The 13,678-nt window shown below is 34.8% G+C and overlaps 1 protein-coding gene across 1 annotated transcript; it reads right to left on the bottom strand.

Moving 5' to 3' along the window:
- Positions 1-842: 842 nt before the first annotated feature.
- LOC107705240 (GPI ethanolamine phosphate transferase 1-like) lies at positions 843-13,678 on the bottom strand. Its single transcript, XM_016508445.1, is given in 29 exon segments — positions 843-1,241; positions 1,390-1,442; positions 1,534-1,576; positions 1,886-1,959; positions 2,080-2,155; positions 2,228-2,283; positions 2,384-2,470; positions 2,625-2,727; positions 3,575-3,677; positions 4,085-4,193; positions 5,347-5,452; positions 5,614-5,705; positions 5,791-5,883; positions 6,022-6,121; positions 7,193-7,332; positions 7,492-7,674; positions 7,770-7,848; positions 8,099-8,154; positions 9,979-10,071; positions 10,189-10,248; positions 10,336-10,376; positions 10,477-10,593; positions 10,852-10,982; positions 11,267-11,391; positions 12,069-12,175; positions 12,250-12,348; positions 12,429-12,550; positions 12,956-13,207; positions 13,416-13,678. Coding segments are annotated over 28 exon segments (2,799 nt in total). The 5' UTR covers positions 13,183-13,207; positions 13,416-13,678; the 3' UTR covers positions 843-1,117.

A 13,678-nucleotide genomic window follows, 5' to 3' on the forward strand; every position in this document is an offset into this window, starting at 1 on the left:
GTTTAGGTGGCCAACCTCAAAAACAACGAGTCACATTGCCAAACAACCTCAAACAAACCTTGAGATTCCAGTTATGATAAAAAAATACTGCAAGATCACAGTTCTCTATATGGAGGAGTCTCAATGTATTGTTAAAATTCTGTTGGTAGACACTACGGGTATCATTAATCTTATAATAGTGCTCAGTACTAGTGTCTAGTCTTAAGCTGACAGGGTCTGTGGTTTTTGGTTTTCCACTGTGATCTTGTCACAGCTGCAGAGGGGGATGTGCTTAAGTTATTAATGGACATTGATGATGTGAATAAAACGAATGTGTTTCTGAACAGAGTATAATAACATTTACATATAAGCAAATATATATAAATAAAATGTTGGTATATAATGTTATATATATATAGTTTGGAGTCAATAATATTTTTTTAATGTTTCTGAAAGAAGTCGCTTATGCTCACCAAGGCTGCATTTATTTAAACCGTAATATTGTGAAATATTATTGATAACTCTAGAGTTATTACAAAATTACTTTTTTAATACATTTTAAAATGTAATTTATTCCTGTGAAGGTTTATTGTAAATAAATTATTTTAACATATTTACAATATTAAAATACAGTGTTATAAAACTACACATTTACCATAATACCATCTGAGAATTAGATCCCAGTTAAAATCAGCTGACATAAGTACAGTAACATTCCTCACCTTTGGCATAAATCATACAGTACATATACAGAGACATAATCAAGTTCTTTCCCTTTAATCTAAATAATCTAAATAAGAGCCATATACAGGCTCTTGTTTAGCCTGTATATGCTCCCACTAAGTCAAATAATGAGAAGTCTTATGGTATTTTTTTCCGGTATTTAGAGCCCCAGCTCTAAAATACCTGTAAGCCCACTGAATGTATTAACAGCAGATCTCTTTTTTTATATTAGTTATACCATACAGAGTCTTCCTATTGTAAGATGCAGAGTCATAAATCTTAAGTAACAATGATGTTAAGAAATACCCATAAACAGGAAGACCCCAACGCTGAACATCAGTCATATTATTGTGCTACTGAATACTTGTTTTTTGCACCTTGTAAACTTTAAGAAGGAGGTCCTGGTACGAGGTTGTCACCTAAAGTGCATCTTTCGTTTCCATCCAATGAGGACCCTCTTGGAGGTTAAGATGTGCATCATGACGCTCAACAACATCAGGAAGATGGTCATGGACATCACGATGACATAGTGACTAATACTGTAACACAAAATAAACATTTTATCATATTTGTGCAATATATGCATTTACATATGTACAATGACAGATGCAAACCAAACTGAGCTTGTGTTTCCCCATGGTTAACAGGATGGAAGCTAAAACAAGAAGTACAATACAGTTAACCCACCTAGTGCCAATGTCAAGCCAGCTTCCATAATCCTTTACTAAGAAAAAGAAGTGCTGGTGAAAAAAAAATAGAGATGTTAAGATGATTAATAAAACTGCAACATTTATGCAATTTAATTTGTCATGTTCTCTATGCTAAGCTTACCAGTGCCATCAAGTCTGAGATGACAAGCACAATGAGGAAAAGGCTAGAAAATAAATGCAGATTTGATTGTAAACTTATGCAAAATAATGCCATAAAGCTATCTACATATACAAAAAAATTTTGTTCTGAGCAGAAACATATCCTTGTTGGACTTTGGGGTTTTTTTTGTTTTTTTTTAATCAAGTACACTAGATACCAAAGCCCAGGTGTCTGCAGTCAACAAGGAAGTGTCTGTGAAGGACTTGAGCCCAAATATAGCAAATGCTTGAAGAAGTGGTCAGTCTGCAGACAATGTGGGCAAAAAGAGAAAGACCTTTTGGTTTCCTGCTGTTCTAATTATTCTGCTAAGTACCTTCGTGATGAGAGCTGTGTTGACACTTGAATGCTTTCGAAGGCGCACATCACAATTACAAATGGAATTAATACCTAACAGAGGATGCAACAGTTAATGAAGCATAATAACACAAATAGCTGTGGTGCATGTGGCACTAATTTAAAAAAAGAGTGAAACTCAATATGAAACTTTATGTTGAGGAAGTGCTATACCTTCCACATCAGCAGGCCGCCCATGATGAAAGGATTGAAGATGGTCAGAAAGCAATAAACTCAGGCTGGATCAAAACTGTGAGGGAAGATAATTAATTTATTTAAGTTTATTTTATAGCACTGTTTTACTTCAAAATGAGCAGCTTACCTATTAATAGAGGCAATGTTACCGCAGCCGAAGAATGCAATTATAATGAAAAACACCTATTACAACAGTTAAGGAACTATATTATTTATATAATAGTATAAACATTTTTTTAATAATCAAAAGACACAAATAATAGTTTATGGTCCAAAAGGATGCAAAGAAGTAAGATCTCTGAATGTCATCCAGCCTCAGCTGCCTGATCTTGGTAATGTCAATGTTTTCAGCAAAATCAATGCTGGAAAGCTGAGAAAACAGAAAACGGTACAATCAGTGGTCTGTCTACTCTTACTGTGATACATAAACTTTACACAAATGCAATAAGCTTCAGCCACATTTTGAGACTATTTTAGAGGCTGAAGAAAAGCATGAAGAAGCCTAGAGGAGGAGGGGACGGTACCTCAGTCCGATTTGAACTCCCATGTGTGTTCATGGCTTCCTGCTCAATGTTGATCCATGCAAACATGAGCCACGACAGCACCGGATGAAAAAGAGCCTCATACCTTTACAATTTACAAACCAAACAGCTATTAGAATAAGGGCTTTCATTTTAAAATATTAATTTAGAATAAAATTATATTCAAATTTAGAATAAATTATAATAAAATAACACAAAATGAAAATAGAATATCTTTAAAAAGTTATTTGCAATTCATTTGATTTATTAATTAGAACATCATGTCATTTGATTAATGTCTTTATAATATAGACTACGGTTCAAAAGTTTAGCGTTCAAATTAATGCTGTTTTTTTTTTACTTTCTTTTCATCAAAGTAACCTGAAAAAAATGTATCATGGTTTCCACAAAAATATTAAGCAGCATAACTTAATAGAAGAATCTTCTATTAAAAAATGTTTATTGAGCACCAAATCCCATTTACCAGAAGACAAAAGTAATGGTTGCTGAAAATTCAGCTTTGCCATCACAGGAATACATTATATTTTAAAATGTATTCAAATAGAAATATTATTTTAAACTATAATAATATTTCATATTATGAACTATTTATCAGCCCTTGGTGGGCATGTAAGACTTCCTTAAAAAACACCAGCCCCAAACATTTGAATAGTAGTGTATTATTTAATTAGATTATTAATTATTCATTATAATGTTCTCTGTATAACTGAAACTGTCTCAAGCCAGTCAGTGGCTAAACTAAAAACTTCTGCAACTTAACTGCTTACTGTAAGCACTATGTGGTTTGTTTTTGAATTCCATTTCCATAGACGGGCAACCTCAAGAGGAGAATTTGACTAAATCTAACATATGCTGAATTACTGTTAAACTTAGCACAGACACATACAAATTAATGATTAGATGACGTTAGATTGATGGCCAGTGGCTTTTACCCTGTGCTCAGGAGGAGGTAGACACAAACTAAGGACATCAGGATACTCAGAAGTCTGTGAAAGAGTCTAGTGGAACTCAACAACGGCATAAAAAATGAGGAAACTAAAAAAACAAAGTGTGAGAGAACAGGGGATTAAAAAAGTATGAGCAGGACGGAAGAAAAGAAGAAGTGCAATTCACTGGTTAACAGTCATGCATCAAGGGTTCATCACACCATTTAGTCACCCTCGTGTCATTTCAAATCTCTTTGACTTTCTTTTTTCTGCACAAAAGAAAATATTTTGGGGTTCCAACTTCCAAAACAACACTGGACCCTTTTGACTTTCACTGTATGGAAAAAAGACATTCCTCTAAATATCTTCCTGAGTGTTCCACAGAAGAAAGAAAATCATACAGATTTGGAATGACATGAGGGTGAGTAAACAATGACAGAAGTGTAATTTTTGGGCAAACTATCCCTTTACAGTCTATATTGGTAACAGAGCATCATGGGAATGGAGATGGCAAACCTAGTGTGAGCCAGCTAACAAGCTGATTGAAGAGAGGCAAGCCTTGCTTCAGCTGCAGACTGGAGTGTGTGCTGGTCAGGGTGTAAGCACACAGCACCACCTGCATCATCTGGAAACAAATGTACACAAATAAGATTCTCAGAGAAGTTTAAAGTAGGTTCAATTTAGATGTAATCCCGATTTAGCCCATATGGTAATTAATAAATAAATAAGTTGGCCAAAATATATTTTAAAAAAATATATAAATCAAATATAAACCAAAATATATTTCAAAATGTATTTTGGGGCAAGACAATACATTTCCAATCTCACAGTAGGCTAAATTTAGGCTAAATGCAAGTGTGAAAGGAATAGCCTACTAGAGATCAAATCTTTTTTGATTTTGTATCTACTATTTAAAATATGTTAAAATAATTAGATTCTGAAATAGTTTACAGCAGAGTAACAGTAATGTGTCTTATGTACAACATAAAAAAAAAAAAAACTTCTGTTTAGATTTTTCCTATTTGGTTTTACTAGCTAAACACAGACAGAATGTTGCTTGTTTCTGTCTGCTGCTGTTGCAAGAGATTTCATAAAATTTCAGAGATAATCAGCAACAGGAAATGCAATATATACTATAAAAGACAAATTATACTCAATCAATAGCAGTTACCCTATTACCATATGTATTTTTCATTTGCATTTTGGTCATTACTTCCAAGTGTATTTACTGTATAGCCCCTTCTGTTCTCCCTGACTTTTGTTCTGTGCACCTAGTTCCTTTAGGGAATCACTTGCCTTATTTAAATGGTTTTCATGTCATATACTGGATTTCTCTAGCTCGCCTGAACCTACTCTTTACAGAACTGTACCCTGGATCACTATTTTTAAACACAGGGCTTCTCAACTGGAATTTGCGGATCTCTTGGGGGGTTCATGAGGAAACTGCAGGCTAATAATAAATGAAATCATAAAAATAAGTAAATAATTTAAAAACAATCAAAATGAAACCCTTACTAAAGCTGCATGCCATGTGACCATTAACCGAAACCAAAGAACATGCAAATGTGCTGTTAAAATATTCAAATATTTTATGATTCAACAAAGTCTCAGGGGGTATGTCAAGGAAATTTTTTACACGAAAGGGATTTGGTTGGAAAAAAAAAAAACGTTTGGGAATCTCATATTAAAATGCAGTTCAGAAACAAGATCTGACCTCAAATGTCTGCACCAAAATGTCCTAGAATGAAAAATGACACAAAGAAAGAGTCAAAAATGACCTGACAGATGAACAGCTGACGATCCCTTCGGATCAGAGGAGAGCGTCTCCATGATGACCAGAGGTATGAAGATGAGTTGAAGAGGGTCAGCACTCCAGCGCAAATTCTACAGTGAAACACATTAAATTTAGAAGATAAACCTTCCTGATGCCATTCAGCCTCACTAATCAGAGAGTATGAATGTGTTTAACAGTTTAAATGAAGAAAATGAACACAAATTATTGTGTATGACAAGTTTTGGCATCAGTAAGTGAACAAAGAGTTAACACATAGTTAACGTCTGGTTCCCGTCCCACCACAGGCAACAGTGGAAACACAGCCAGAAAGAAACAGCTCAAAATCCAGCTCAATGACCTGAACTACAGTATAAAACACAAAAACAAGTATTAAAAAACACTCCTTTCAGACCTCAGATCAGAACAGGCCTCGAGAAGGTCACCTTACTTTTGCTTTTGTGTAAAGGCCAGAAACCACAGGCCACAGTGCCAGCACAAGCAGCCCCAAGGTCAACATGGCCCGATAGAAAAAACTCACAACCTAAAAACACCAGCAGAGAGGAAATGAAAGAAGTGAAATAGTTAACACATCTTATTACTAGAGTGCAAAACAGCGTTAACACTCAAACACTGACAACAGAACTCACCATGTCTAGCACACAGCTAATCGAGCACTTACAAGTAATTCAATTCCAAAAGTAACCAGCAAAAAATATCCAAAGCATTTGCTGAGTGGTAATGAGGGGATTGCTCGAACCAGACCAACAAGAGTTTCAAATCTGTGACAAAGAGAAAACACACAAACTCCAAAAATCAAATGAGGAGGAAAAACAGACTTGGTATAATATTTATTAATACATTTGAATAGGATTAATAAATACAGATTTTCTAAGCATTTTTGTGAAATGCATCTATTTTCCTATTTGTCCTTGGTCATGTGAATAATTTTGCACATTGTTGGGCCTGTGTAGTTCATTTATATTTATTAATTAACATTATAGATTCACAATATATCAGAATGACAATGGTTTTTGGACAAAATTGTAAATTTATTGGTATCTGTCAATACTGCACATATATTTATGAGTACTGGATATTTAAAGAGATGGTTCACGCAAAAATGAAAATTCTGTCATTAATTACTCATCCTCATATCATTCCAATAAAGTCATAATTTTTTGTTTTCTTTGCGCACAAAAATTATTCTTGTAGCTTCGTAAAATTACGGTTGAACCACTGATGTCACATGGACCATTTTAATTATGTCCTTAATACATTTCTGTGCCTTGATCATGGTAGGACCCTTGCTGTTTATGGAGTATTGGTATCTGTCAATACTGCACATATATTTATGAGTACTGGATATTTAAAGGGATGGTTCACGCAAAAATGAAAATTCAGTCATTAATTACTCATCCTCATATCATTCCAATAAAGTCATAATTTTTTGTTTTCTTTGCGCACAAAAAGTATTCTTGTAGCTTCGTAAAATTACGGTTGAACCACTGATGTCACATGGACCATTTTAATTATGTCCTTAATACATTTCTGTGCCTTGATCATGGTAGGACCCTTGCTGTTTATGGAGGGTCAGAAAGCTCTCCGATTTCATCAAAAATATTTTAATTTCGGTCCTGAAGACGAACAAAGGTCTTTTACGGGTTTGGAACAACATGAGGATGAGTAATTAATGACAGAATTTTCATTTTTGGGTAAACTATCCCTTTAATTGTGCATGCTCAATAATCCTGTATTGTTACATTTAAGCAATCATTTAATAAAACTGTTCAATGTAATCTACAGAAAATCTCAAAATAATATTTTAATAAAAACAGGGATGAGAAACTTACTCCCTCATGACAGAGAACCACACAGGCACAGGGAGCAAGCAGTAGATGTAGTAGGTCCAAGGACTGGACTGGACCAACAAGAACAGAGCCACAAGCAGACCTATACACAGAAACATCTGTCCCAGACTCCTTTCTGTTACCTTGAATACCACAGATACAAAAACATACAGGAAATGACATATATTTTAACTTTACCTTTGTGTTTTTTTTATCAATAAACCACTAACCTCAATATTAATGGCAATGACCATGACCTAAAAAAACATGCTGCACTCTGGACTACAACATCTCTCGCTTACCATGTGCGTGTTAGTTGGAGGTTTGCGTAGGCTAGCATGCGTTTTCAGGATGAACAAAACCACATAAGAGGTCCAACCGATAAAACCAAGAACCACACTGCTGCCAAGAAAGACCTGGTCATATCTGTGATAATACGACAAGCCCTCCATGGCCTGGACTATCAGATCTTCACAATAATGGATCTGGAGAAAAAGACGAAGAAAGATACGGCAAGACAAGATAAAGATAATCAACAAGTCAGTTTGGACATGACAACAACCAATCAACAGTCACTCACTGCTTCATCAAACTGTCCTTTCTGGATCAAATTTCTTGCATTACGCACAAAATCCATCTGTTTAGAGTCAGTCAGAGGCCTAGAAGTAAAAAAGACATCTCACAACGAGATCTGACCTTAGCAGCTATATACCAACACCTTTAGAAGACTACCTGACCAATCAAATTTGAGGACTGAATATTTAATTTGTACTGGCAAATTCAAAAATCTTTTATGTTCCAAGGAAGAAAGTAAGTCATATAGGTTTGAAAAGACGTGAGAGTGAGCAAATAATGACTGAATGTTTATTTTTAGGTGAAGCATCCCTTTAAGCATTGACTTTTACTCACTGGTAGGATGTAAACAGAAAATATATAGTTGTTTCTTTCTTCTGTGCCATTTTCACCTGTTGATTTAATAAACACAAGATAGCTGATTATATCTAATTAAAACAGACAGAATGGACCAAAATGTACTGTACTTTACCCTGAACTGTTCCAAGATCTGAATTGCATTTGCATACATGCTCTCAGCCTTAAAGTGCTGGCTGTTATTCAGGTAATTCAGAGGTAAGACACCCTGTGATGCAAGAAATGCGTTAATAAAATAATATAAAAAGTGCACGCATGTCTATATAGAAGTGCACTGCTCTATGATATAAACTCGTGATCGGAAAGCTCTGAAAATCATGCTCACCACAGAGTTCAAAGGAAAGGGAACTCCTATAAGTGATGACATTAGCGGAACAATATCAGCCTGTAATAGCATAAAAATTCAGTTTAGCACAGCTGTGTTCCTGTCATTTATAGACATTTCGTAAATAAACGAGACAGAAAATCTCACCTGATTGACATCCACTCTCCTGGAAGTATCCAACCCCCATTCTGAAATGTAAGAAGGGTTAAAGAAATATTGACAAAGTCAATTGCATGTTTGAATATGGAGATAAAGTGGTGTGAGACCAAAAAGAGACATTAAACAAACCTTTTAAATAATTATCATCATATTTGTGAGATCTCTCCCGTTGTGCTGTCTGAACCCCAGCGCCCCAAGCTACCAGTGGGGTCAGCGTTTCTGATGGATGTCCCGCACCGTGAGATCCTATAAAACATATACTCATATACTGCATTGAACAGATTCATAAGTGATAAATTACCGATTCTTCTACACAAAATGTTATTTTGTAATGCTGACTTGAACTTGAACCGTAATATAAATCAAGTGAATGTTATTTTATTCTTAAAAGATTGACTTCATTCGGAGAGATAAAAGTAATTTATGAACCTTTTTAACAAAGTTTCCTGTCACAGATTTCTTAAGTTTTAAAGTTATAAAGACTAGGTCAGAGAGATGTTTTACCCCAATTTGTCATGCCATGGTCGGACGTAAAAACATAAGCCGTTTTTCTATCATGCCCATAAAAGTCGTCCATCATAGTGACAATTTCAGCGACACCAGCATCAACCAGGCCAATGTTCTCTAGATATTCCCTGTAAGTGCAGTAAATATTACATTTGAGAATTTGACAATGGCAGTAGCGCCACCTAGTGGTACATCTTATCTAAGGTGTTCTGAATATATGCATTTAGTGTATAAATAAAAACTGCCAGTTTAAGGTATCTGTATAGAATAAAATTCTATTTATCTTTCACTTTTTATAACAAACATTACTCCAAATTGTCTTAAGGGAAAACAGTAAAATAAAAAGATAAAAGGTAAAAGGTGTTGTTAATCACATTACAATGTCTAATGTGGTGATGTTTTTTTTACTTACTTTGACATGGGTCGGTGGGCATGGCCATTGGTGTCTATCCCCAAAAGATGAAGGAAAAACACATTCTGTCCTTCATGTAACATATTCAGTAGAGTTTCATTGCTTTTGGCACCACTGAGAAAATTCTTAATGAAAAAAAACAGAAATAAGATAATTTAGCCAAGCTGTTCAATCACATCCTCACCGTATTTATTACAAGATCTTTTCAGGGTTTCAGACCTTTCAAAAGTATAGGGCAAAGTAAAATATTTTTTTTAATCTTTTTAATTTTTAATGACAATAAAGACATATATACTGTAAGAGTGAGCAAATAATGACTGAATGTTTATTTTTAGGTGAAGCATCTTCTTGTTTCTTTCTTCTGTGCCATTTTCACCTGTTGATTTAATAAACACAAGATAGCTGATTATATCTAATTAAAACAGACAGAATGGACCAAAATGTACTGTACTTTACCCTGAACTGTTCCAAGATCTGAATTGCATTTGCATACATGCTCTCAGCCTTAAAGTGCTGGCTGTTATTCAGGTAATTCAGAGGTAAGACACCCTGTGATGCAAGAAATGCGTTAATAAAATAATATAAAAAGTGCACGCATGTCTATATAGAAGTGCACTGCTCTATGATATAAACTCGTGATCGGAAAGCTCTGAAAATCATGCTCACCACAGAGTTCAAAGGAAAGGGAACTCCTATAAGTGATGACATTAGCGGAACAATATCAGCCTGTAATAGCATAAAAATTCAGTTTAGCACAGCTGTGTTCCTGTCATTTATAGACATTTCGTAAATAAACGAGACAGAAAATCTCACCTGATTGACATCCACTCTCCTGGAAGTATCCAACCCCCATTCTGAAATGTAAGAAGGGTTAAAGAAATATTGACAAAGTCAATTGCATGTTTGAATATGGAGATAAAGTGGTGTGAGACCAAAAAGAGACATTAAACAAACCTTTTAAATAATTATCATCATATTTGTGAGATCTCTCCCGTTGTGCTGTCTGAACCCCAGCGCCCCAAGCTACCAGTGGGGTCAGCGTTTCTGATGGATGTCCCGCACCGTGAGATCCTATAAAACATATACTCATATACTGCATTGAACAGATTCATAAGTGATAAATTACCGATTCTTCTACACAAAATGTTATTTTGTAATGCTGACTTGAACTTGAACCGTAATATAAATCAAGTGAATGTTATTTTATTCTTAAAAGATTGACTTCATTCGGAGAGATAAAAGTAATTTATGAACCTTTTTAACAAAGTTTCCTGTCACAGATTTCTTAAGTTTTAAAGTTATAAAGACTAGGTCAGAGAGATGTTTTACCCCAATTTGTCATGCCATGGTCGGACGTAAAAACATAAGCCGTTTTTCTATCATGCCCATAAAAGTCGTCCATCATAGTGACAATTTCAGCGACACCAGCATCAACCAGGCCAATGTTCTCTAGATATTCCCTGTAAGTGCAGTAAATATTACATTTGAGAATTTGACAATGGCAGTAGCGCCACCTAGTGGTACATCTTATCTAAGGTGTTCTGAATATATGCATTTAGTGTATAAATAAAAACTGCCAGTTTAAGGTATCTGTATAGAATAAAATTCTATTTATCTTTCACTTTTTATAACAAACATTACTCCAAATTGTCTTAAGGGAAAACAGTAAAATAAAAAGATAAAAGGTAAAAGGTGTTGTTAATCACATTACAATGTCTAATGTGGTGATGTTTTTTTTACTTACTTTGACATGGGTCGGTGGGCATGGCCATTGGTGTCTATCCCCAAAAGATGAAGGAAAAACACATTCTGTCCTTCATGTAACATATTCAGTAGAGTTTCATTGCTTTTGGCACCACTGAGAAAATTCTTAATGAAAAAAAACAGAAATAAGATAATTTAGCCAAGCTGTTCAATCACATCCTCACCGTATTTATTACAAGATCTTTTCAGGGTTTCAGACCTTTCAAAAGTATAGGGCAAAGTAAAATATTTTTTTTAATCTTTTTAATTTTTAATGACAATAAAGACATATATACTGTAACAAAAGATTTATATTTCAAATAAACACTGTTCGTTTGAGCTTTCTATTCATCAAAGAATCCTGAAAAAGTGTATCAGTGTTTCCACAAAAATATTAAGCAGCACAACTACAGCACTGATACAAAAAATCAAAAAATCAAAATGATACATGTGGATCTTGTGCCACTGAAGACTGGGGTAATGGCTACTGAACATTCAACAAATTACATTTTAAAATATATTAAAATAGAGAAAAGATATTTTTAACTAATATTTCTATATATAAAAATTATTATTATCCAAGATTTAGGAAATGATTTAGAATTTTTATTTAAAATCATTTTAGACAAAGCATGTTGTACTGTTCAAGTTTAAACAATTGTTTATGATTTTTTGAATAGCAGACCTCTAAATGCTGGGCCATGCTTTAATATGTATCACAGCCGAAATAACAGTTGTTGTTTTTTTAAGTTTAGTTCATCAAAAGTAATTACTTAAAAGCCCCTACATAAAAAGCATCCTACCTTAACTTCATCAAATACCCATGTATCAAGTCTGGAAGCATCAGTGGAGGCAAAGTCCTCCCGCTCTGGAGGGTAAGTGTGAGTGTACACATGGTCTCCAGTGGCTCCTATAAAACACACATGCTGGTAAAGCTACCAAATAATGTCACTATACTGTTTATTCACAGGTGTGTGGTTATACCTTTAGCAAACATCGGTAATATATCAGGGCTTCCCCAACACCAGGAATGCCTGCTCTCATTAAAAACAGAATCAAACTCCACTGGATTCTCCTTCCAGCCTGTAAGCACGGAAATAAGTGATGCAATAAGTTTACACACGTAAAGGTTATACAGAAACACACATGCGACTGCTGCTTACCCTTGGCAACAGCACTAACATCCTCATAAAAACCCGCTATTAGAGCCACGTGACCTGGGCGTGATTCCGTAGGGACTCGCGTGTGAGACACTCCCCATGTGCCGCTCTCCTCAATCACACTCCTTATGACAGAAAACAATAAGCACAAGTTAAATGCATTTATACACTATAAAGAACACAACAAACACTTTTTTAGACATTTTAGACATTCATAGCAGATAAAGAATAATTGCAGTGCTTATAAGTGTAATATTTTCTCATTCAATCTGCATAAAATGCATTTTCATAAACATGCATCTTATTTCATAAACCTCTATAAAAAATTTCTACAATTTTTTTTTAAAGTTTTAAATGATAGATGATCAAAATTCCATTAGATTGAAATAATGTCAGTGATTTTCTCTCTTTAAATTGAAATTCAATGCATTTTATGGAAACCATCCAAAAACATTAAACATCTCCTTTTCTGGACCACATTCGTAAACAGGACAAGCACATGCATGATAAGATTATTCCACGCTCATCACCTTAGGTAAGGAGCCCTGACTGTCCCATTGTCGTCTGGCTTAAAGAGACTGTCAGCTCTCAGACCATCTGCCACAAAGAGCACCAGGCGCTTGGCCGGAGGGGCCAGAGGGACATGCTGTGGTGTCATTCCATGGACGAGAGGGGATGTGAAATAGATGTCAAATATTGAGAGAAAGAAGACTACATGGACAATGAGTCCCACGATGAAGAATGTAATCATCTTCATCGTGTCTGCTGTCAGACCTGTGGCACTGATTTAGAAAAAGGAAAGAAAGACAAGAGAAAAAACTTTTGAAATGCATTCAGTTATATTTTAAAGTCTTTTGAATTTTGCCTTAAAGACATTACATATTAACATGACTGTACATTCAAAAGGACTTATTAATCCATAGTCATCACAGAAGTAACATTTGCAAATATTTTTAACAATTGTATGAGTGAATAAAAATCAAATCTTACCTTTTCCGCTTAAAAGTCGCTTAGATGAAGGTGAATAAATGTGTATCAGTCCATCAGTACAGTCAATGAAAGCACCCGGCAAAGCACGAGTGACCGTGAGTCTGCGAGACACAGCTTCTAAATAAAACGCGTCTTTCACACAGGCTTTTCATCTGTTTTAGCGTACTGTTATATGTCTGGCGATCAACTTGGCTTTTGACCTACTAACCAAACAATTTGTAAGCAGATTAACTTAGAACTTTTCTTCACTTCCTTGTAGTAGT

This window comes from Sinocyclocheilus rhinocerous, unplaced genomic scaffold, assembly GCF_001515625.1.
Source record: "Sinocyclocheilus rhinocerous isolate Xijiao unplaced genomic scaffold, SAMN03320098_v1.1 scaffold594, whole genome shotgun sequence".
NCBI lineage: Eukaryota > Metazoa > Chordata > Actinopteri > Cypriniformes > Cyprinidae > Sinocyclocheilus > Sinocyclocheilus rhinocerous.